Source organism: Fulmarus glacialis, unplaced genomic scaffold, assembly GCF_000690835.1.
Source record: "Fulmarus glacialis isolate BGI_N327 unplaced genomic scaffold, ASM69083v1 scaffold40477, whole genome shotgun sequence".
Classification (NCBI taxonomy): Eukaryota; Metazoa; Chordata; class Aves; order Procellariiformes; family Procellariidae; genus Fulmarus; species Fulmarus glacialis.
The window spans coordinates 17,454-43,768 of NW_009224549.1; the positions used below are offsets into that span (position 1 = coordinate 17,454).

At 38.0% G+C, this 26,315-nt stretch overlaps 1 protein-coding gene across 1 annotated transcript in view; it reads right to left on the reverse strand.

Annotated features, from left to right (window-relative positions):
- Positions 1–757: 757 nt before the first annotated feature.
- The window catches only part of THBS2 (thrombospondin 2), a 32,087-nt gene continuing 6,529 nt past the window's right edge, over positions 758–26,315 (reverse strand). The window contains exons 4-21 of the mRNA XM_009582181.1: positions 24,495–24,691; positions 23,815–23,955; positions 23,479–23,575; positions 22,117–22,287; positions 21,088–21,264; positions 19,596–19,769; positions 19,020–19,147; positions 18,761–18,913; positions 17,489–17,707; positions 13,757–13,864; positions 11,806–11,965; positions 10,227–10,345; positions 9,373–9,607; positions 6,003–6,230; positions 5,267–5,538; positions 4,224–4,321; positions 1,712–1,851; positions 758–1,014 (exon numbers count right to left, since the gene is read on the reverse strand). Coding sequence (XP_009580476.1) covers positions 1,007–1,014; positions 1,712–1,851; positions 4,224–4,321; positions 5,267–5,538; positions 6,003–6,230; positions 9,373–9,607; positions 10,227–10,345; positions 11,806–11,965; positions 13,757–13,864; positions 17,489–17,707; positions 18,761–18,913; positions 19,020–19,147; positions 19,596–19,769; positions 21,088–21,264; positions 22,117–22,287; positions 23,479–23,575; positions 23,815–23,955; positions 24,495–24,691 — 2,825 coding nt within the window. The 3' untranslated portion in view covers positions 758–1,006. The remainder of the gene's footprint in view (positions 1,015–1,711; positions 1,852–4,223; positions 4,322–5,266; positions 5,539–6,002; positions 6,231–9,372; positions 9,608–10,226; positions 10,346–11,805; positions 11,966–13,756; positions 13,865–17,488; positions 17,708–18,760; positions 18,914–19,019; positions 19,148–19,595; positions 19,770–21,087; positions 21,265–22,116; positions 22,288–23,478; positions 23,576–23,814; positions 23,956–24,494; positions 24,692–26,315) is intronic.

Here is a 26,315-nt window from a genome sequence, read left to right on the forward strand (position 1 = left end):
TTAAATTCATATGTTACCAAATTAACAGTGGCGTTGCCACCTTTTCAAAAACCCACATCAGGATTCAGGATGTCAAAGTGCTTTTTGCAGCAGAGGTGGGAAAGTGGTTCAGATTCGTTTTGCTCCACATGGTCATGGTATATTCTTTATTACAAGGGAATGCAAAATATGATAGAAACGGAACAACTGGAAATATTTTTTGAAAGTCAGACAACAGTGATAGCTTTGGATGTTTAAATGCATCACTCTTCCCTTTCACGTGGGAGTTTCTAGTTCAATTCTGTTTGGCCTGAATTAAGTCTCTACTAGACAATGCTTTAGGTTGCAAATTTGACATTTCTACCAACTGTAATTTTAATGGATGTTATTAAGAGCATCCTCATCAGCTAAAGAACATTTTTGTTCAAAATTGACCTTTACTTTATTATCCAAAGGCATTGTCATTGTTATTATAGATACTGTTGGTGTGGCCCTCCATTACTTTGCTAAAATTAGACCCAGAGGCTTTGTATTACTGAAGTCCAGTCCTGATCAGAGCAAGGAAGTGTCAACCGTACACCTAAAAAGTTATTCAAACACATTTTTCCTCACTTACAGACAATGACTGATAATCATCACCCCCCTCTTTTTCTCCATATATATATAAATACATTAAGTAATTACATTTTTATATGTAAACGTCATTCCTTAAAAAAGACAAATAAACAAACAAACATGTTTTGCTAAGTTTTCACTCTACAAAAGTGTTCTAACGTATCAATCTGCTTTTGCTTCAGTGGTGGGTTGGACGCTCACGTTTAGGTTTCATTAGTCCTGGCTGTGAGAAGGCACTGGGGTGGAGGGATGGCTGAGGCACTCCTGGCAGCAGGGAAGTACCTGGTGAGTGGAGCACGAGGAGAGAGGACAGGAGGTACACAAAAATAGAAACTGGGAGTACCAGGGTGTACTGAGGTGTCCAGGTTGCACAGCATTTACAGTACTTCGCTGGTAATGCAGCAACCATTGCTTAAGCATCTGAAAGAAATGGGAAAAAAAATATTAATTGTGGTTGTTTTATTTGGTTAGGAAGTCAATCACACAAGAACAGAGCTCCATCATGATACAGTATTAGGATGCAGCACAATGTTTCCTGTTCTGCATTTTCCTACAAATGCGAGGACATTTATATAAAAATAGGTATCTGCCTATATAGATAAAGACACACACATATGTGTATATGCACCTATGTATTTAAATGTATATAAAAAAAAATCATATATAAGAAAACCCGGGAAAGCATTTTCTGCATTTCAAAACATTTTGGAGAAGGCACTATAGACAGACATGCTCATTAAAAATATCTGCTCTCTCTTTCATGCCTCTTGAAAGAGGGGTGATCCAGAAGTAGCTGTCTGCCCGCAGGACACACTGAAATAGCCTACAAAGGAGAGTGGATATACAGAGAGAATTCTAAGCGCATATCTCATTCAGAGATTTCTATTTCATTTTTTCCAGGTGGGTAGTATTAAACATCTGGGTTTTGTTATTCAAATTGAGATTACTATAGGGGCAATGGGCATTCAAGGTATTTCAACAAATCAAGGTTTACTCCATGCTATGATATTACAGTTCGCTTTCAGTAACTAGAGGATACTTTTCATTTCCATATTTTGTGCTTGCTCCACAGGTTATCAAAGACTTCAGCATCTTCCAGACATTTTCTGTAACTAACCTCTGCATTCATATTTGAGGTCAGAGAAATAGACCATCTCTTGAGAGAAGACAAAAAGACCTAATCGTCCACCAGCAAAGGTTGTATCATAGATCGGTCCAGAATCCACCATGACTTGTTTCCCTTCATACACTAAAACTCTGTAAAGAAGAACATAATTTAAATTAGACAAGGAGGATAATGCAGTGCTAAGGGCTGGTTCCCAAGAACTGAAACAGAATTAATTTTAACAAGGCACCAGACAACCCAACTTCATTGTAAGGATCACTTCTCATCTCTATCTCACCCCCACCTGGCTGTCAGCCATAACACATTAATCAGAAGCAGCAGAGCTGTTCCATAAGTGACTTTATGCACACCATCTGCAAAAGATTTCCCAATTCTTTATTTAGAACAGTCATGTCTCCTGGAATGAACTATGTCATGTACTAGCATTCATTGATAAGCCCCTATCCCTGTGAACTCAGAGGTTAGCACAAGACCTCGCCACATCACTTAGCAAAGTTGTCTTTACAGCTGTGTGAACAGCTGATTTATTTATCTTTAGGAGCAAGGGCCAACATCAGAAATTGGAAGAACCATCCCTTTAGAGTCAAACAAAACATTAATTGGAGACATGCTGAATCTCAGTTTCAGACATTTTAAGAGTTTAATGAAAGCTGGAAGGATCTGGATGCAAACAGCTAGACTAATAATAAATTGGAAAAGAAGGAGAACTTGAGGTTTTTGGTTTGGTGTTTTTTTGTTGGTGGTGGTGGTTTAGTTTTGGTTGGGTTTTTTTGGGTTTTGGGGGTTTTTAGGGGTTTTTTTGTTCTTGTTTTTGGGGTTTGGGGGGGTGGGGTGGGGTGGTTTTTTGGTAGTGTTTCAGGCATCCACCCTGGAGCCAAAAGACCTCTAAAGATGTCTCTTCATTTTCCTTCTCTATCAGATAGACTGCAGTTCCTTGAACTTGGATTCTCCACTTCTCATGGGAGACCTTGAGATAGTCAAGGTTCTGAGGCTCTCAGCCTCTTAAAATAGCTTTTGGGCCAAATGAGAAGTGACTTTATAGTCTGTTAATTAGAGCAGTCTCTGGAGGAAGGGATTATGGTCCTGCTTCAGTTGACAATACATTAGTTATACAAAGCAGGACGGCTTCACATAAGGATGAACACACTTGAGCAACTTCCTATAACTCAAGGGTTAGGGACAGATTTCTACTTAGGCAGAAAGGCATGTCCAGGACTTGCTCTACCTTGAAGTTTTTTATTTTCTGAAAGGTGCCCAAAGACAAGTATGAAACTGCTCCCTGAAAACAGTATTTAATGGATGGTAAAAAGAACAGCAAAAAGAATGACAGGTTTTCATGTTCATGTAACCCTATCTAACGGAATTCTCAAAATTTCAAGAACCCAAAACACATGGGAAGAATTTAATAAATGATTCATTCCACCAAAAAATATTACACAGCTGTAATCATGTTAATACTAAATTGCTATTGCTGTACAAATAAAATGGTTTCATGACTATATTAGTGAAATAATTGATTTTATTTATTTTCTATAAAAACAACCTAAAGAATGAAGGACATTAGTGCCCTGGACCATAGAATTTGTCATGCTCGATTAATCTAATGGGATACCAGTTGAAACATGCTTTGTCTGACAATAAGTAGATTCTGCAAAGGCAGATATAGGTAACAGCAACATGAATGAAAAACTCAAGTTTCCTTTTGACCTGTAACAGCCAATGCTTTGCACTGCAATACTTTGATGCATCAAAGAAATTCTTTTCTTTCCAAGAAACAGATAACGTAGCCTATCCAAATTTTTCTATCCTTTGTCTTTCACAGCCAAATGAAACTCCCCTACTCATAAGCACAAACAAGACATTAAGAGGTAAGGTCAGACTCTGCCCCGTCAAAAACGTCCTTTACAGTTACGGTAGTTAGTAGAAGATAAAATTGACATGGACAGTTAATGCTCCTTCTTTAGAACATCAGATAAACAGCTGGACTCTAAGGAAAGTCACATGCCATAGCTCCTTGTTGTGTGCATTACGGATGTGCCCATGGCTACTTCTGCAGTATCTCGTATAAGCCACTGTGGGAGACAGGATGCTGAAGTAGACAGGCCGTTGGCCTACTTCCCTGTGGCAATTCTGATGTTTCTAATTCATTTAATTCATTCAAATTCCAGAGGCTGGGGAGGAATCTCGTGTTCTAATCTTGCTTTGACTTTTCCTCAGGAATTTTTAGTCCCTTTACAGAAGAGCTAGTGAGAAAAAAAATTTTTTTTTTCTTTAATTTAAGAATATTTAGCTGATGTAAATATTGAACCATCCAGACTAAATTAAATACATCTGAAAAGGAAAATAACTTATTCTAAAGATAAAAAAAAGTCCCCAAAATATTGATACTTGTCACACAAGTATCATCATTATCAGAACAAAGAAACTGGTAACATAGCTCTCATATCAACAGAGACAAAAGTTTTGCTACCAGAAAATACAGAAGTGCAGAAACATTTCTTACTTTATTAATCCTGTTTTAGGCCTATGAATCAAATGCCACCTGTAAGCAGTATAATCTTTCCAGCCAATGTTCTTGGGATCATGCCACAACGTACGCACCTACAGCAGATTAGAAAGAGACCGTTGCTCCAGCAACTGTACATCCACTATAGTAAATGTACATGCAGCCAAAGCTCATTTGCTGCAGAGCATGAAACAGAAAATAGCGTTTAACATTTGATGGTATGATGAGCAGACCTCTTTTATAGGGTGAGAGTAATGAAAATTCCTGTCTTAAATTATCAATCGGTTACGCATCTGTAGTTTCATAGCTGGAGTCGCTGAAGACCATTACAGCATCAAACTTGACTCGCCTTAGGAAGTCCTGCCCCTGTTTGCACATACACACCCACGCTGCCAGAGTCAATGCTACTTTTCCTATCTGTATGCGCGGCTCCACCGAAGGAGAGGGACTGCAGCTTGCACAGACGTTATTGCCTGTGGCCTGCTCCTTGAAAGCTCTCGCACTCTGTCAAGGTCTTGCTCCTGCAAGGAGCACCAAAGCGCGAAATTCCTATCCACATGCGAAGCCCCACTAACTTCATTTCCAAAAGGCACAAGTTCCTTCCATGGCTAGGCCCTGTTTGGAACAGCAGCAGTTTTTCTCTCTTTGTTTTCATTTCTTTTCTCTGTGGCTGTCACTGGTTACTGAACTCTAAATCACGTATAATTCAAACAAGCTGGAATGTTGAAGAAGCAAGTGCCAATACAGAGGTCACAAAGGATTTGTGGATAACTGAGACCTCTAACTCCTTTTTCTTTGGACCACACCACATCTTCCCTTTTACACATGTAATTTTTTCCATTCATAATTTTTTATATGTGTAATGTTTTCTTTGAAACACAATGCAAATGTTACTATTGACACTAGTAATACGGGAATTGAAGAAAAGCTGATAAACATCTGCAAAAATTGAGGTGTGAAAGGAAATTCTTTTTGAGACACCTCCTTTCTTTTTGAAATACTAGTCATGCATGGTTGGTCTGAAGTTTTAAATCTCTCACCTGTCCAGGGGTGTTTCCTGTGTGCCACAGAGCATTTCTCAAGTGTTCACCAGTACCAGTTGTTGAATTCACTACTTTGAGTGACACACCAGAATAGCCGTAAGCCCTGGTGGGTTTGTCCTCCCAGTAGGTCTGAGTGACTTGCTTCCACATCAGAACATAAAACCGGCTGCTGGACTGGTAGCCAAACACAAAGCCGGCATAGTCATCATCGCGGTCTGTGTTAACATAGAACGTCCCACTGAAGTCAACAGAGCTGAACTCATCGTAGCCTGGGAGAGGGGAAAGAGACAAACCATTGAGTTACAATGCTGGGTCCGGCCGCCCACACTCAAGAGTCCCAGCTCTATCCTGAGTTTTGCCAGGAGTCATAACTATCTTTTTCTGTTTCCTTACCTGTAGGAGAGGAGGTAATTACACTTGCCTACCTATCGCATGGAGGCTTCTGGAGAGAAATAAGTTGTTTACAAGGGGCGTTGAAGATGGCAGGCACTATAATTATATCAAGTTCTTCAACTGGGTATTTTATGTGTGTTTCAGTCAGCGATGAGATGACCGGTCAACAAAGGCAAACAGCATTGAGATGTTTTTAATTTGGGTATATATACTGTCCCCGTGTGTCAGTCCAAAGCGTGCAGCACCAAAAACATACATTTATCTACTTTTTTTTTTCCTTTCCTTATCACCAGATCACTGGTAACTTTTCCAAAAACGATGGCTGACATCTGATACTCACCTACAGCTATTCCAGGATCAGAGTTGGCAGTCTGCACCAGTTCCTTGCCTTGGTGGCGAATAACCCAGTTGGGATCAATCTGAGCTGTTCCCTTGGGGTCCAGGGGGACCATCTGGAACTTTCTGAAATCAGTTTCACTGATGGCATTGTTTTCAGGGCATACATCATAAATATCCGGGACATTGTCATTGTCAAAGTCATCTTTGCAAATATCACCTCTGCCATCACCTATAAGCAATGTGAATAAGCAAATGCAACTGTTAGCAATTTATCCAGCCTTCCTAACAGCTCTCCCACTGATGGAAGAAATTTATGATACATATGAGTATGTTATTCTCTTGTTTCTCAAAAAATGCTCCAAATGATTCCAAAGAAAGCTTCGTTTTCTGAAAGTCCATTTGAAATGCTGCTGGTAATGACTGGAAGAAGTCATCAACTTAGGTCAGGGCCAAAATAGTTCTTAATAAAACTGTCCTGTCAGTGGTTTATGACAGTGATCAATCTGGCCCCAGCCTATATGCTGCTTTAGAATCGGGGTGGGAAAAGCTGGAAGTTTGCTATGTCGATGTAATTCACTAACGCTTGTATTACATTTTCAGTTTGATTTGTCCCAGATGTGGATAAATGCCACATTTTAATATATGCAGTGTAAATTAATTCAAACAATAGTGTTAAAATCTTAATATTCCTGCACATTACTAAATCCTTATATACAATTGAAGATACTAAATTTTTTTTCAGACTTTTATCTCTGTCTCAAGATTCCTTTAGCAACAATCCATCTAAGATGCTTCAGATTGCAGAAGTGTCACATCTATATCAAAAGAAAGTGGGGACGGTATTGCAGTAAAATATGCATACATGCTCAGTCACTCTCTCACTTGTGGGTAAAACAATTTGTCTTATAAAAAATGTAGCACTTCAGAAAAATGTAAGAAAAAAGAAAGAAGCACTGTATGCGACAGGACTAGTCTTGGAGGAATGGAAATATTAAGTTTTGTATTATGAATTGCAAGAAGATTTTTAGAGAACCTAAAAATACATCCATACATCTTAACTACAGTTTTGCTGCTGCTCAACACTTTTACTATACTCAATATTTAAAAAAAAAAGAAAAAGCAAACTATTTCCTTTCTTAATTTATCCATAATATTGGTGGAAACCAGTGGATGTGACTTGCCTTGAATAGCAGGTCACGAAAGGAGGCATGTGAAAAAAAAAAATCTCATTGTCAATGCCACTGATATTCAGTGGCATACAATAGAACAAACTCTTGAAAATAAAGTAGAAAAACTTGGCTAGACAAGTATAGAAACAAATTTGCAAATGGCTCTGACTTTTACAACAGAAACCACTGGATATTACACTGGGTACTAATGTAAAACCAGAACTGCCAGCTCATTTGTTTCTATCCTCATATAGCTGAGCATCTGCGTTTTTTAATTTAAGTGTTTGTGACTGCTCTAAGAACACGGGAATTAACACAATGGGAAATAGCAATGATCCACCTTGTTCATTATTGACCTACTATTAGATGCTTCACAGACAAATGGAAAGCTACATTACTGTGCCTAACCAGCTCAGCATTATCCAAGTATGAAGCTTTCAGAGAGAAAGCAGAATGAGTTTTAGCAACAGCCAAAAAAAAAGTAGTTAGAGAAAGCTGAAGCACCTAACATCTCAAAGACTTTCTGCAGTTCAGATATGTGGTTAAATGGTCCCGTTTTCCACCCTGGCAATCAGCCATGGAGAACTCCAAATCCTGACCAGTTGTGTGCTCCTGCACCTGTTTGTCTTAGAACTTATGGAGAAAAGAGAATGAATTTCCAATTTTATTCCCTTTGCCAATATCAAAGAGGTAATTCTTGAGTCTCAGGAGAATCTAATTATTCACTGAAAGTCCTGCTATGTTCATTCGGTACTGAGCGGCTGCTGACAACGTTGATTCCCTGTCAAGGAAAGTTAGAAAGCTTTTGTTTACCCAGCCACGTCCAACAGCTCTCTCCAGAGCCTCATCTTTATATGCTATAGCTCACATCTTCAAGAGCGTAGGAGCATCTTTTGATTTATTTATTGCTTTTCCAAGATTTCTGTTGGACCTGCCACTAATGACAGTGATGAGCTGGCTAAACTGTTTAAATTTACTCTTTTTGTGAATGCTTACTCCATACATAAATGTAGTCTCTCTCGCAAGATCAGATGACAGCTGACTATAACAAACTACCCCAATTTGGGGGCACCTTTATTCCAGAATATTTCTGAAATTAAATGGCTATTCCAGAGATTAGCAAGTACAGAGATATTCCCATTATATCATTGGACTGAAGGGTTAAGTAATTTAAGAACTACTACTGACTACCAACCAGAAACTTACTACTGCAAGCAGTTGTCTTACCAGGAAATTAGTCAGGGCTCAGGATTTTATCTTTCTAAATGTACATAAAACCATATTGTATAGGTACTAAATTCTGCTTTCAATTTCACCAACATAACCATGGAACGACTCCAACAAGCTGTATAATTCAGAACAGAAATTGCTCACCTGTATTTATTGCAAGGGCCACTACTCATAGACATATTACAGTGGTTTTCAAAGGATCATATAAATTTTTACTGAATAACATTTATGATTGTGAAACTATCACTATCTCATTATTGAAATACTGCCAAACATAGAGAAGGACTGTTTGAGAGTGACCAGCAACATTTTACTACAGAGCTGGAGAAAAGAACAATTAAGTATCCATTTCTTAAACTGGGACATGTACATCATCAAGACATATTTAAAGCTATCTATAAAGCAAATTTGAGAAAAGCTGCTCAGAAATCTTTTTTTTTTTTTTTTTTACAAAAATAATTTAAAATTATCAATAATTTTAGTCTTAAAAAACCTGGAGAAATAGTCTGTTTTTCAAAATAAAACAGTACTAAACCGTATTTTTTTCCATTTTAATTTTCAGAAGACAACTTGTTTTAAAAGCAAAGCAGCTCATTCTTAATTTTTAAGACATCTGAAATTCAAACTATTTGAAATATTTTCCCAAAGTTTTTTCACTTTGAATTTCCCAATTCAAAGTGAAAATCAGAAATATATTTTAAAAAAAAAAATCTGGTGTGTTTGTTTTTTAATTTCTTAAAGGTGTTCTTCTAGAAATAAGTATGTGCGTGTTTGAGCCCCTGTCAAAAAAGTTTCCTAATGCTCTGACTCTGGACCAAACTGGCCAGTGCAGTTCCATTGAAGTCCACAGTGTCTCAAATGTCAAAAGCAGCTCAGTTTGATCTGAAGTATTTCTCTTCACCAAATACTAATACTCCAAGATCAGAACTGGATACTAAGAACTAAATGAAATTCATATGACATTGTTCTTACCATCAGAGTCCTCTTGCTCAGGGTTGTATCTGAGGCGACAATTGTCCCTATCATCTGGGACACCATCATTGTCATCATCAGGATCACAGGCATCTCCTTTACCATCTTTATCATGGTCAGCCTGGTTAGCATTGGGGATGTAAGGGCAGTTATCTTGATTGTTCTGGTGGCCATCTTCATCTATGTCCTCATTGTTGTCACACTGGTCACCAACAAGGTCATTATCTGCATCAGTCTACCAAAAAAAAAAACAAGCCAAAAAGAAGTAAATTTATTATTGTGACTAAAGTACTGATAGCCTGGTACTTAATTTTTCAATGTTTCTCTTCAAGGACTTTCTGGAGACAAGTGATATCATGATGACAACCGTGCTTAAGGCAGAAATGTAACTTCAAACTAGTATAGCTACTTATTCTGCCATCAGTACATAAGATCTGGTTGCCAAGACATTTCCAGGGCAGGTTTTTGGCCATGATCTTCATTGCTCTCATTCTAGAGACCACAGGGGAGTTGCAGTCTGGGAAGCACATTTTCTGATTGCTTCTGTATGCCTGACATTACTTATCTGTGCATGGACCAACAGACTCAGGCATAGCAAATGCATCCCTGAGGCTGTTCTCACTTGCTACGATGGAAGAAAACAGTTCACCAAAGCCTTGAAGATGGGTTAAAGGTATCATCACTCTACTTCCCTTTCATCTGATACAAAGATCTGACAATCTGAGGTGTGAAAATGAGCAATACAGATCCACCTCTTCAGCTCTACAGCAAACAGGGACTGACAGCAATTCCTGTGTTCTTTTCTCTGCCCTTGTTCTGACATTACCATTAAGGAAACTGTCTCTAACATTTACCTGGTCCGGATTATGCATCAATGGACAATTATCACACTGATCACCAACTCCATCACCGTCTGTATCACTCTGGTCTGTGTTATAGACGTAAGGACAATTATCTCGTTCATTAAAAATGTCTGTGAGGAAAAAAAACAACAAAAGATTGAAGAAATCAAAATGATACAGCAGCCAGCACAGACAGCCATAGACTGCAGGAGTCACCAGTAAAGAAGCAAGGCTCTTAAGGGGCTCATAGGTTTTCTGATTGCTATAACATTATTGCTACAACATGAAATAGTGAAAAGACTAATATTAGAAAAAAATATGGTATCAATTCCACTTTTCTTGCTATGATAGACTTCTATATATATTTTACTAAGGGATTTTGCTAAGGGCTGTCTTAAGAATTTAGCCCTTTTTCATAGAATAACAGATAAAGGGGTGGGATATTTTTCTTTTTAAATAATTTGATTTGGATTTTCTTTCCAGACACTAAGGAATGGCATAGAATGCACAGCTATAACATGGTAGAATTTCTGAAGAGTTTTGTATAGGAGCAACTGCATTAATGTTCAGCTGTCTCAGCACTAAATAATTTCACTTTACCAGAACACGTGCATCATTTATTGTACAGCATGCCAACTTTTCAAAAGAAACTGTTCCCCCTCAGGAAACTTTATTATACAACTGACAACCTCCTTCAAAATTATAATACGTTGAAAAGAAACAAAATAAGAGAAGTTGGCATATCTGTCTGGAAAGGATACAAGTACTCTCTCCTACATTATATGGTCCCTGGATATTTGCATAATCTTTCAGCCAGTAACATATGATTACATTTTTCTTCAAATGCAAAACACCCACGAGTACTAATAAGAACCTGATGATCAGAAGGATGAGAGAGTTCAAAATGTTCAGAAGTTCAAGTCAGATAAGCATCCAAAAGTTTAAAACGTTACTGAAGGAAATCCAAAACTAGATTTCTTCAACTTCTAGTACTTCTGAATCCTCATAAATTTGAAATGCTGCAGGGATATGATTTTTGAAAGACATTTAAGTGCTTTTCCCCCTCTTTAATTCTGATCAAATCTGGGTCATATAGGCATGTACTGGTAGATGAAATAAACACCTTTAATAATATTTTAAGACAAAAAATGTGTACTTGGATTACTGTGGGCTTTGCAGTACATTCATAGAAAAGCAGATTAATTTCCTACAGATATTGTCTTAACCATACGGATGTTCTGATGTTCTTTTCCCTTCCTAAAAAGGAAAAAAAAAAGTCAACAGAAGTGTTATATTAGACCCTGATTACTTTGGAACACAGATGAAGGAAAGCATTTTTTTTTCAGATTACACTGATAAAAGACTTGCTGTAATTTATTCTTCAATAATATCCATTGTAATCATTTAGGGACTTTGTTGACAACTACACTACACAGGACAGATAAACCTCAGTCTTCTCTTTCTTCTCCTGCATTTTTGAGCAGCTAGACCCAATTTTATTCCACATATAAAAGCAGGTAGCCCATCTTACTGGACATAAAGCAAAGGGTACTTGTGGAACAGCACTTCATTCTCAAAACGGAAAGCATACCATCTCCATCAATATCCACAGCACATGAGTCACCCTCCCCATTATTATCTGTGTCAATCTGAGCAGGGTTGTGCACATAGGGGCAATTATCACAGCGGTCACCAACTTCATCCTTGTCATAATCAAACTGACGAGGGTTGAACAGAAGAGGGCAATTGTCCTAGTAAGAAGAAATAGAAGATTTCAGAATATAAATCACAACTCATGAGAGCATACTATGAAGTGGTAATTCTTCCTGTTCATCTTGGACAGAGGCAAAAAATCAAAATATTAATCCATTATTTTTTCAATGGACAAACTGTACCTACACTGAAAATCTTGGTGGTAACAGGATGGCATCTGCACAGCCTGGCTCACTGTCTGTTTTTGTGTTTTTGTACACGGCATGCGAAATGCGTTCCATATCTCAGTAGGAGAGCAACAGGCATTTTAAACTGGATCTGTATTCAGATATTTCAGCAAAAATGTACCACTGGTACATGCGTTTTTAAAAAAAAATCAGAATGTGTTGTAAAAATCAGGCCAACTTCAGCTGCATATTATAATTTTTGGAAAAACTAGAATTGTTACTCCGATTTTTTTGGAAAAAACTAGTATCAATATTCTCACTTTTAAACCACATATTTTGATTTTTCAATTTAAACAAGGATTGACTTTTTTATGGGTTATGTTACATTGCATGTGATAATAAAACGTTAAAAGTTTCAAAAAGCAAAGTTAAAATTAAATACGCTCATTGACCCAAAATATTTTTTCGCTGTGACCATTCCTTTTAGTGGAATATTGAAAATTTCATTTCAGTTTAGTCCCTAATCTGAAAGTCTGCCAGAACAAGAATTCTATGTTTCACATGTCCCCAAATTACACATGGACTTTTGCACAGGCACAAGGAAGCACTCAGTGTGGCAAGCAAAGAAGAACGAAACCAAACCAAAGCAGCAGGAGTGAAGGCTACATCAGCATCATGGAATCTGAAGGAAGGTCATTTGGAAAAAAATCTTTAAACTGCTTTTTCTTTGCTAAAGCAAAAAACTTTTAGTAGGAAATAATTTTTTTAGCCCAATATTTTAAATTCCTCAGAAATACATTTTATATACTCAAGGACAAGATACAGAGGCAAGTCAAAATTTTATACTACTCATAAAACTGAACTTCTGGCTATAATTTTTCAAATATATGTACTAAATCATATTATTTTATCAAATGATTCTTTGGTTTTTGAAATATTCTAAGTAGAGACTCCATGAACACAGTTCTAACCCAACTTTAACTATCTGAAGCTCTAGAGCATCCAGGCTCCCTCTGAAGGGAACAAAGAGGAACAGTAAATTCCTAAAGCCAATTCACTCACCCTAAACATGTTCAGAAAAGGCAGGTGAATCCCACTCTGGAGGTCCCTCTGTCCTTTGCTGAATGTACGGGGAGAACAGGTTTAGACTAACTGCCTATCTTTTAGGCTCTGCAGGTAAATGAATTTCAGTCTTGTGGGCAGATCTAAAGGAGGAAAGTATGAGCCAGGCTAGGTACTTTCCTCCCATCATTTCCCCTCGATACTGGCTGTGTTTATAGTTATTTTTATTCATCATAACTTGTTTCCAACATAGATATAATATCTAACAGCTTTTCAAATACAATGGACCTATCATTCTCCCATTGCAAAACAAAAAATCCAATACCACCTTCCATTAAACTGTTTTCATGCAGACAACTGAACCCAAAACTGATACGGAGAACATAATTCAGCCCCAGGCTCCCCAGGCTGCTTTGCTCTGCATGGTGCTACTCTCCTTTGACCCGACAGCTTTACTCTGTACCAGACATCATTCAGGGAAGGCAGTGCAGAATAAATCAGCTGAAGCTCTGAACAATAAAGCTCTCATCTATTGTAATGGTTTTCCTTAAAACCAGATGTTTAGGTCAAATGTACTGAAGACACAGAAATGCATCTTACTTTGTCATCTTCGACACCATCATTGTCATCATCCTCATCACAGGCATCTCCTTTGCCATCTTTATCAAAGTCTTCTTGGCCAGAGTTAGGCAGAAGGGGGCAGTTATCCTGACCAAAAGAAATAACCAATACATTATGTTTACATTATGTCAGAATGACTTGCCTGGGCAGAAGAGTAGATATGGTACACCAGAGGCTATAAAACACAATCAATCAATCACAAATACTTTTTAAAGTGCCTTTTCGTTTGCTGCCAAAGATAGTAGTTCATTTGATGCTTTCATATTGTAAAAAGTAAGTGAAATGCATCTGCAAATCATTCTATTTCCCAGCTCTCCTTCTGTTAAAGCGATGTTTCCAGTAAGTTTTAGATGAAACTATCTAGCAGAGAACAAACACACCACATACACACACACATGCACTCTTACATCAACTTTTTATAGACAATTCATGAAGTATGTTTGAAGTTTACATATAAAATGACCAGGTTTGGTTGCCAAAAAAATAAAAGATACAAGCCAGGAGAAGGTCTTCAGAAACAGTTGTTCATATGGAAAGTTACTGGAATGAAGTAGTACACAGCAATGAAGGGGAACACTGTAAGAAAGTGTTTTGAAAAACATGCCTTTATACTGTTCTGCAAAACAGTACCTTTGCTCTCCCATGCTCCCATGGCTTTGAAAATAAAAGGCAAATGTACCTCTATTTTGTATCACAGCTTTGTAAAGAATGATTATTTTAAATGAGCAAGTCTTAAGTTACACTGAGAAAATACAAAGTGAAATAGTTTGCCAAGCTTTTAATACATATTCCTTTTTAAAATACTAAAATCAGCTAAAAATGGATTGCAATTCTACCACTGGCTAAGAATACATCCATCTATAAAAACCCACTTCGTTATTCTCACTTTTTCCTCACATTCCATATGTACCTCAGACCAAAACTAAATCTGCCAATAGGGTGCAGAAATATCCTTTTTTGTAACACATACCCTAAGAAAATGAGTATTACAGTAAGATTCCTAGCCCTATTTTCAATCTCAGTGGTTCTAATAGTATAGATAATTTAAGAAAAAGAGAACTGGAAAATTTGTGATAAATATCAAAACCCCAATGCAACTCCAAATTTTTATGGCACTTTTTTACCAAATACCTGTGAACAGCTGTGACTGTCCAACTCAATGACAGTGATACAAAAATAATTTTTTTGAAACAATGAAAGAAATTATTCAAAGTTTGCTCAATCAGTTTGTATGTTTGTATCTGTATGTTTGTCTGTCTGTCTGTCTTCTCTATAGATTTGAGTCCAATTTCATACGAATCAAGTAGTAAGGTGGAAACCTCATGGGTAGCAAGTTCCTATAAACTTTGCAAAAAGAGGTAGCAGCATAGAGGAGAGAGATCCTACCAGTACACTCTATAAGTCTCTTATTAGATATTAGAAAGAGGACTTATTAGACATCACACCTTCCACCTGGGAAACTCAACCTTGAGGCACAAGCCTACTGGAAGCTAGGCTTCTTTGGTTCACCTATTGACAAAGTTGTGTGTTGGTATCATAATTCTTATGAAAAAAAAATGCTACTTTCATGTGAATGAAAAATAAATTTAGACTGGAAGATATTGCTAAGATTTTATTTTTATTATTATTTACAACTACTTGTTTTATTCATATAGCTTTGCTTAGACAATAAGTTAATTTTCAACCATTATCGGCTCAAGGAAGGAAGCTTTGGTTTGCTTTTTTTAAATCAAATTACTCAACTAGGATATTTCATAGTGAATATAAGGACCTGAAAATACCTGGTATTTTAAAGGGGTTTTGTGGCTTTTCCCCCTTAAATGAAGTACTTCTGTCTATTAGATTAACACGGATTATAGAAACCATGAATCAACCTTTCAAAACAGTTTTTTTCTGAATGGGTTCAGCATGTTGGGTTTTTAATGAAAACTAATAATTTGCATTACATCTTGAGTCAACATGTTGCAGATTCTGATGACAGGAACCGAAAAAGAATATATGAACTGCAATTGCTGAATTGGCTGGATCCACAATAAAAAGACATCAGCTACAGTGAGGAAGTTCAACGTTTGAGGCTCAAATTTCCATCAATATCTGAAACTCTTCTGCTGATAAAGGCCACATTCACAACTTCAACTGGATGACACTTGAGTGACTTCTCATTCTCTCAAACAGCCTGATTTCAAATTTTCCTAGTCTTTTGATCCTTTTTTTTTTTTTTTTTTTTTAACCACTGTAGTGGTCTAGAACTCGGTCATTTTTACATTTCTTTCCTCATTATTTAATCTGAGGTCATTGTGCTAGAACTTCATGACAGTTTAGAGTTAGATCACTTTAACATGGAGAAGGAGAAACCAAAATGCTTCAGATCTGGGTGAAAAAAGTCCTCAGGAGAGAAAGCATTGTCCTTGTAGACGCGACTGATTCAGCAAAATACTTGAGCACATGCCCTAGTGAAAGCAAATAGGCAATCCAGTGTTGTAAGTGGTCCCATGGGGCAGGTGTTTAAAACCGAGCACTTGCTTATGCCTTCTGCTCAGGTAAAGCTCACTTCAACCCAGTTGCTTAATTTGCTGCTGCAAACAGTGTATGCCCCTCTGTATTGTGCCTGTCATTCAACCATCAGTGAGGCCACCACTCAGAACTGGGATCCAGGGAATTACCTGTCAGGGGGTGCCTTCACCCCTCAGCTATTTGGGCCATTGTTAAGCTGGTGGACCTGGAACAACTTTCAGCCTGGTTTTGCACAGCAGTGTGAGACATCCAAGCACGCTCACCGTTTTTGAGCAATTTCCACTGGAAAGAACCTCAGGCCACGGAGCCGAGGAGGACTTATAGTGTGCTTCAGATGAGCCCAGAACCAGGTCCCAGGGAACACATCATGGTGGGCACCCACTGCTAAACCTACATACCACCATTTTTAAGCTCCCTGATGCTTATTTTCTTCTCAGTGTAATAATGTTTCATTTTTCACTACAATGGCATAGCTGCAGCAGCAAGGGTGGAGAACAGTTCCCCTGCCAGGTCTAGAACCAATGGTGGCAGGCAGGTCATTCCCCTCAGGAGAGTAAGAGCTGGGACTCCACTTCTCTGAAGGGTAAGAGGGGCTGAATCTCCCATCCTATCCCACCGAGCTTTTGTAGTAAGGAGAACTCCTCTGTCTAATTACTCATTCATTCCTCAATAGGTTCCTATTGCCAAAAGTTATGTCAGGCTTTGAATCCAGTTTTCACAGAGAGTGTGACCTGCTTAACTCTTTAAAAGGAAGGGGTAGTTCAAGAAAGGATTTAGAACTGTAGACCTTACGTAGCTGTCAGTGTATTGTTACAAGCCTTGCAGATACGGTTTCATACTCACCTGCGCCCAGAGATTCCTGTTTAGTTCTCACTAGCTGTGTGCTCCACACCTGTGCTTTAGGCAACTCCTGCTTGGTGTGCTAACTCTATTCACAAGCATCCCAACCTTCCGTGTACGGCGAGCAGGAAGAAATCCAAAGCAGAGGTACTCTGGATTTCCTTTTGAGAATCCCTTACTGGATCTAGCGTTAAGTGAATACACGTTTCACAGCATCTCCTAGAAAATGAGCATGCTGTAACAGTCAAAGCTTAACAAAAGCAACCACCACCTTGATGCTGTTACTCACAACTATTTAAGAAAAAAGAGAGAAAATTTGGTTATGGCATGGCATTTTTATCAACCTTTTTTACTTACCTTCACACAATGGTACGTTGCATTAGCAGCACAGACCAAGTTATTATTAGGCCAGCCATCCAAATCCGAATCCTCACCACAGATGCGTCCATCGCCAGCATAACCTGTCCTACATTCACATTTGTACATAGGATCACTGAAATGGCCCAGATAGATGCACTCTGCAGACTTATGGCAGCTGTGTGTCTTGTCTTTGCATGGATTCTCAGGTTCACAGACCTGTAACAGATAGAGCATACTCACTGAAACCTGATGATATTCACCACCAGCTGTGTGTGCCTCAACTTTGTCAAAATCAGACCAGTTATTTAGATGCCTAAAGACACGAACTTTGTTTTAATTGTGGTCAGTAAGTCATACTGCTCTGTCAGTTCACAACTCCAGACAATTTGTACAATTAAAAATAATTAAAACAAAACACAGAAAAAATTGGACATTATTCAAAAAGCAATTAAAACGATTAACATTTTCAGAACTCTATCTGCTTTCTTCCAGATGTCATTAATCCCCAGAAATTAACTGCAAGAGAAAGTAGACTGTACTCACCTCTTTCCTTTAGTGTTTTGCCTGTCAGTATGCAAGGACTATCTTATTTTCTTAAATAAAAGAGACCCTAATAAATTCTCATGTTCCCCTCAAATAAGTTTTTGTTACGTCTTTGCTTATTTTCATTGACAGCATCTGAGAATCTTACACAGATGTTTTACATTTAGACTTCACATGTTGAACTAACCACAGATTGATTCAACAGCAACAAAGAGAAGGCATCCCATGACAACCGTTTTAATGTTTTTGTCTTGTCTATCAAACCATAGTCTTCAATATCACTTCCACGTCCTTCTGTCTTTCACCACTGATAAATGTTGGCCCAATGGAATTTAGGGAGTGAGATTTCAGACATATGTCTGATGACACCCACATTAACAGCATTTATGGAGAGAACGATCCTGATTCTTCAGTTTCCAATACCCAGAGTAGGTATATACACCTGAGAGAAAGGAGTGCAAAGCAGGGGAATGCTTGCTCCTGGCATTTTACACTCATTTGGTGCAACTGTGCAGATGCCTAGAGAAAATAAATTCCTTAAAAAAAAAAAACAAGCCCAAATTCAGTGTTTTGTTACTCGAACCAAAAATACCCTGGAACAGCAGTTATCTATTTCAGGTTATCTTTGTTTGGTACCCAAGTTTATCACATGCTTTCATTCACAGATATTTTCAGGTAAGAATTACTCAGTTTCAAAGCCATCAAATTCTCTTCAACATCACTTACTTGCTTCTCTGCCTTGGCAACTTCCAGCCCTACCCCATAGGGCTGACTTCCTTTATAGCGTGGAGGACATGGCAAGCAGTGAAAACCCGGATTTGTGTTCACACAGCGATGGACCTGATTCACCTTAAAGCAAACATCTGACACAGCTATACACTACAAGAAAAGAAAGAAAGAAGAAACCAATTAGACGGCTGTGTAGTTCCCAAATAATGAAAATTTCACGGTGATTTCCTGATGTTAATGGAAACAAAGTCAATACCTCATCAAGATCCTCACAGACGGTACCATTGCCAAGGTAACCTGCTGGGCATGGCCCACATGACCAAGACCCATCTGGGTAACTGTTGCATTCTGCTCCAGGAAAGCAAGGATTTGACAAACATCCATCTGGCAAAGACACATAAAAGTGTAAATTAAGTTAGGAGCATAAAAGGCATGTAACACTTCATGCAAGAAAGAAGTATTCTCTGTTCATTAGCTTAAATCACGTCTGATGCAACAGACTCTTATAAAAACCCTTAGAATTAGGGTTATTAAATGCATTTAATATACTAGTGATTTAATGTGAAAATATTACAGATTGCTACATTCCATTGAATACATTACAGCATATTGAAGCCCTGTTTAAGCAATGCATCCTTGTTCAGGAGAAGTCAGTATTAAGAAAATATATAAAATCCCACTGATCTAAACAGCACCCAAAATAGTTAAATTTGCTTTCCTGAAACAAAGGCATAATTAGTAGATTTCTGTAGCATCAATTCATAATTATCCATTAAAGAAATAACAGCAATAATAATTATTCAGACTGAATAAAGAATAACTAAACACCAACCAATCGGGCAATCCTTCTTATTGCACATATCATGTTGCTTGGTATCTCCCACACATGGCTTTCCTCCATACTGTGGCTCTGGACTGTTACAGAGGCGAGACCTCTCACGAATTCCTCCTCCACAGGTAACAGTGCAGGCAGACCATGGAGACCAAGGACCCCACTGGCCGTTCACTAGGATGTGCAGATGAGAGGAGAAGAGCATCACAGGAAATATACTGGGGACAACATTTGGTGCCAATGACAACAAACCTTTCTTCAGATCCCTGACTGGAAACAGTTTCTCACTATGCACATAGGAAGAAAGATGCTGACAAAGCCTTACACTGAGACAGCAATATTTCAGAAACAAAGAAATAAAAAATACCCAACTGCTTTACAGGCATTTTTTGGCCAATAATTAAAACAACATGCCGTGCCCACTGGCATGGTGTATTTCCATTTAAGTTGATCAGAACAAGTACAGTGCCTTCAAAGCTCCCTACTAAGCTTTCATTTTGTACAGAAAGCATGGTGTAACCACAGGATACAAACTTCTGCTGAGCCAAACCTGAGCTTTATGGCTTTTTTTATGGCAACAGTATGCTCAGTAAGGTTGCAGCTATTATTCTTGTTTTGTAATCCATCCATCAGTGCATCTTCAATAGTATTGCTTGACTCAGTATAAATAACTTGTATCAATGATTCTTCTGCACGTTTTATATTGGTACAACTCTATTGATCCTGTCAGTCATCAATCCTGACTTTTCTTGAAATACAAACATCTTTGAACCAAACTCTGTGTTTGTTCTTGGTACTGCAAAAAAACATAAGGGCAATGGTATGTGTCCTTAAACAAATAACCTTTTCACTAACTTCGCATGCACAGGTAGATCAAAAAATAGATTAAGTGTGTATAGCTATTTAAGTATTATTGAGTTAGAAGCTTGACATCAGTTTCAAACTCGTATCCCATAAGTAGAAAGGAACGGCTGAACAGAGGAGGGAATGAAGATATACAAAGGGAAAAAAGTGAAGAAAAATTATATGAAAGGAAAGTGAAAGTGAGTGGAATGAATGGTCACTAAAAAGGTTAAAAAGTGTAGATGAGGAAGAAAAAAATTGTAACAAGAATTAAATGTGTTGAATATGTGTAAAATATATATGCATACTTTCAAAGAATCCTGGCTATTGGGGGGACTGTATGTCTATTCCTAACATGTACAGTATCAGCTTCCTTTTAGATAGAAAGTGTTTACATTTTTGATACGCAGATATAAATCACTAAGTTATAAAAATGAAAATTTCTCAAACTCTTAATGTTTAAAGCCAGATCATAACTCCAACTGCATTGTTGTCTTCATCTTAAGAGCACCCTTGCGTATTATTTCACCCTTAAGCTACAAATTATATTTTCCATCACAAAAATTCACTGTAATTTAGATCTGAATAAAAAGAAGAAACTCAGCTGGAATATTACTGCATCACCTTAGATTCACAACCACAGACGTACCTGGACATGGAACCTTCTCACACTTCTCTGTTTCACGCCCATTTCCCACACAGTTTTTCCCACCCATCTGTGGGATAGGGGAATTGCAGAGGCGGATGCGGGTGATATTTCCTACTCCGCAGGTAACTGAACAGGAAGACCAGGGAGACCAGTGACTCCAGCCACCATCTTGACGTACTGCCAGAGAAAGAGCAAAACTCAAGGAAATAGCCCACCTGCAGCAGCAATACAAACTCACTTGTGAAGTTAACCTTCTAATAAGCCTCTCACCGCATCTGATGAATGTCCCATCTCTTACCTACCACTGTCACTTACAAAGTCCAGCATGTCAGCTCAGACATTCAAGTACAGCTTTCTTAATCTCAGTGACCAACATATGACTAACGTGCATGTTAGATATTTTACTTAAAAATAAACTTGTTCCAATGAAACAAATACTTGTTTAAAAAGCACATTTGGACATCTGGCAGCTTCAGCAATAGCATTAGGTACTACAGTAGCCTGGATATAGCAACTACCTGCAATAGTATTAACTACAGTTCTGGAGACGGAGTATGATCCTTCTAAGTGCCTTAAATATAAAACAGTTTGATATTTTGTAAAAGTCTTTATGATTACCGTATTCTTAAAAACTACTAAGCTGATGGAATGGGCCAATAATCGTGAATGAATTACGGAACAAAACGTGGTCCCATGTATCATGATTATGAACTGAGTGTTGTCTCCAAACTGACTTCAAACAAGAGACTCCAGTTCATAATGTTAAAGAAAAGATCATCCACTATCTTTTTGTTTAAGAGAGCTGAGCCCAGAATGCATGTACCTATTAAATTCTCAGGAAAAGGAGAAATATTTGAAAATGGGTAGATGACGAAGAATCTAATAATAGCTACTTTAATTATGCATATATCAGGGTTCAAATACATACTGTTCTGACTAGTGAGTGTTCATACCAAATCCAGACTAAGCTTGTTTTGCTTAGGGAAGTCCAAAAGAGCTTTAAAAAAATGAAGAAATTTTATTACTTACTGCGATGGTCACACTTCTTAAAGCTGCACATCCTTGTCTGGATGTGAGGGCCTGTACAAGCACTCCTGGTGACATCACACGACCTTCCTCGCATCTGAGTCCCAGAGCCACAGGTAACTGAGCACTTTGTCCAGTCTGACCATGGTGACCAGCCTTCCTCACTGTCATCAGCTGCAGAGCAAAAAGTACAAAAAAATACTTAGCTTTGAAAGTCGCTCTATTATCCTACTCAGAAGATTTTCACTTCTCTTTGTCTGTAGAACATATGCTTTGTCCTTTCTTTTCCTAATTTTGCTTTCCCAAGCTGCCACTGAAGTTAGGGAATTATGGTTTAATGTAATGAGAGGTTAGCACAGATAAGAATCCTGGATCTTCATGAACTTGCGTGCAGTGTGTTTGCACGAGGCACTGACCATTGCAGGAAGACGAACATCTTATTTCTAGAATGGACTGAGCCAAAAACTCGAGTTCCAACTGCCTTTGACTTCAGAATATAGGTCAGTATGATAAGATGTGGCTCCACCTCTGAACATAACCTAACAGTGAACATGATCAAGAGCACATTTTAAGAATATGCCCTATGCATGAATAGGCAAAAAACTCTGAGTATATTCCAATGCATTTTTATTCAGAACATCTAAGTAACTGTTTTCTTCTATAATAGACCTGTCTAGTACAGAGTGAAATGTACTGAACCCACACTGAAGTCACTTAATTAGGGAAATTACTAAAACTATTGTCACTCCAAAGTCTAGTTCACAGCCTGCAATGCTGTCTTAAATGAACCTTGACAATCTGTTCCACATAAGTAAAACATTATACCGAAAGAGGATATATGACAGAGAAGAAATAAGAGAGTAACAGAATGACAATAACAGAGAGGAAAAATAACTTGCACTCTTAATAAATATTGCATCAAACCACATGAAACTTTTGATCTGGAACTTCAACATCCTCCACAAGGAGACAAGAAGACATTCTAACCTATGTTAGTCTGTTTTAACCAGGCAGTATGGAAAAGAAATAATAATGCACAATGCTATTGCAAACCAACAAAAATCAGAATGTCCAGCCTTGGAAAACACGACTAGAGAGGAGTACGCATCTAATATTTAGTGTCCAACTTAGCGAGGCAAGTTATCAGCTTACTTCTAAGCAACCAATATAATCACTGAAGAGAGACCAACTCCTCCAGAAGGTAACTTCAAGCAGCCAAGTTACTTCATAAGATTCTTGTATACACATAAGGTTTTTATTTGATCTTACCTGCCTCAACCTCTTACTTGTTTTCACCTCTCCAGCACAGTAGTAGTGATTTTAAATATTGCCAAAGAGTATCTTTCTCTTTGGTTAAATACTCACAGTGAGAGCAGACTGGACAGCATTCACCTTCAACAAAAGATGGATTGGCACAGGAGACTGCTGGGCAGGTGATTTGATGGCACACAATTTTAGAATCCTACAGGCAAAGAAATCAACTTACTGACTTATGCTCACATATAGAGGCAAATAAAGGTGGGCATCTGGGGAAAGTTTCATGTATGGAAATTCTTTGATTTGTTCTAAATGTCATGGACAAGGGGACTACTTTTTATAAATATCAGTAAATCTAGGCCAAGCTCTGAGTAAGTGTGACCTGACCTGGAGCACACCCACTATCCATTTTTGTAGAGAAGAAGAATGTTTCCAAAACCTTACCTGGCAGGTGCATTTGGTGCAGCTATCTACAATCCAGCTTTCATTATCTGCAAAGACACGACCATCCTGCCAGCAAACTGACTGGTTCTTGAGCGTTTTGTTAGGCCCAATCAATTCCCACATAATTTGGTTCTCTTCAGACTAGAAGATTAAGCAAATTTTAAAAATTGTGTCATTTGTAAACAAACCATTTTAAATAAAAAAAACCTGAGACACTACTGGATTTCATTCCTCCATTAAAAAAAAAGCGTATTTTTTACATATTTATGTACATAAAGTAGAAGATCTCAGGTACTGCAACACTGCATAGCAATTCTTCAGCTAACAGTACAAACACAGTCACACAATACAGTATACAGGCAAGGTTGGGTTTGTTAGCTTTCGATTTCCAAACCTGCAGTACCTTCAAGAGGACTGATTTCCTTTGTGTTTGAGTGCATGTGTGTGTGTTCTTTTAAATCCAGTCTGTGAAAACCAAGCCTTCATTAAAGTGTTATACCCAAGAACTACCTAACTAGTCACTCTGAAAATGTAGGTCATCTCTACGTTACGTAGATATACCAACAGGTATATACACCTACATACAGAAACTTCTATTAACCACCAATGGTATAAAACAAAGGAGGAAAGAGTACTGCACAACAGACCTCTTTCAGTTCTTCAGACTTACAGGTACCTACCACTTTTTGGAGGTTATCAGCTAAGTTGTTCACCACGATGCGCAGGCCAGTGAGCTCCGTGAACATCGTTCCCAGCTCTTCACAGGAGCGGTCACAGAACTCAGCCTTCTTCTCTGGCTTCTCGCCCACGTACTCGGTTGTGACAGCAGGGCTCAAGTGAAGGATTTCAGTGCTCTCGTTGATGGTGTTTACTTCAGCTGGTAGCAAGAGAGGAAGAAAGAAGAGCATATACAAAGTTCTTCCACGGATTACAGATTCCTAACCCATAGGTGGGGTTTAAACACATCTATTTTGGCACAGCTTCACGCTAGATTATACACATGAATAAAAGAGAGGGGTTAGATGTCAGCTGGTTCCAATTATAGGCTTTCCCTTTTCAAAATTAAGATCCAAGCTGTGTCTCACACTGCCCTCACTTTAAAACATCATTGGCACTGCAACACATTAATTTATGAAGAAGGCGTAACAAAAGGACACTATCAAAAAAGCAAACTCATTTTATCCACTTAGAGCCATGAAAGGTTTCAGATTTTTTCATGACCTATGCCATTTTCTTGATGCAGAGAAAAAGGCAGGAGAAAGTTTCCTTGCAGAAAGTCATAGTCCTTGTTCTGCCCATAAATTCCATGGTTACTTGGCTCAAATTCAGACCATTATGCAATTTATACCAGACTCTGGGCTGCTCTGTGTTGCACTGCCTAGTGTTAAACTCAGAGGAGCTGTTATAATGATAGTTTAATTCTGAAATGAAATGGAGATCAAGCTAAGATCAGGCTGAATATTTGATTTGTCACTCCAAACATGCCTCCATCAGGCAGATCGTAATTAAAACAGAACTTTGTGTGCATTATACGGGAAGAACTGGAAATGTTCTAATACCAGTTTAAAAGACCTCCCTGTCTATAACAAATTCTTGAAAAGGAATATAACAGAAAGCATCAGCAGTAATTAATAAAAAAAGAACACAGATAATTAAATAAAACAGTTTGTGTTCTGTTAAGCATTTAAATCTCCACCAGGTAAATATCTTACGGGTTCCATGGAAGCTTTCTCTAAGGACTCTGTGGTACACTCAACTTTGGTATCAGCTACACAGAAATCCATACTGCCCTGTCTCTCAATAAAGACTTGTTTACCAGACTCAGTAACATTGTAATAACTCAAGGTTACCAAACACGAAGGAGAAGCAAAGGATATAGCAATTTAAAAAGAAGAAATCGGCACAGGAATGTGAGCCATAACACATGCTTCAAAACACCCCAATACCATTCAGTGTTGACAAGTCACAGGTGGAAACGCTTTAAAATTTTTGAGGCCTTGATCTGATGCTTGATTATCCAATGTAAAGTGTTATATTTAAATGTACAAGCAATGAAAATGGTAGCAGGAGTATTCTTCATTCATTTAGAAGGCTAGAAATAAAAGAACAAAGAACCAACCCATAAATTACATTAAATAATTACTTCTCAGCCATACTTAAAATGATATGGTTTTCAATTAGGTATGAGGTATCTGCCACTAGCCAAGGTCTACAATAAATTGTTCACAGTATTCCAGAGTTGAAGTAATTGTCCAGCTTCACTTGCAGGATGGGAAAAAACCAATATACCACATAGCAGATCAGAACTCTGTGTCATAACTGTTTACTTCAGCTGCTTTTTGATTCCCTGGAAAGAATGCAATTTTCCTACCACACTGAAAGACTAGGTTTCTCAGATTCCCCCATAGCACTTCTCAGGTCATTAATTTCATATTTTTCAAGCCAACATGGAGTGTGCCTTGACCGGAACATTCTGAGGACATTAATAAAGCTGCAATCTC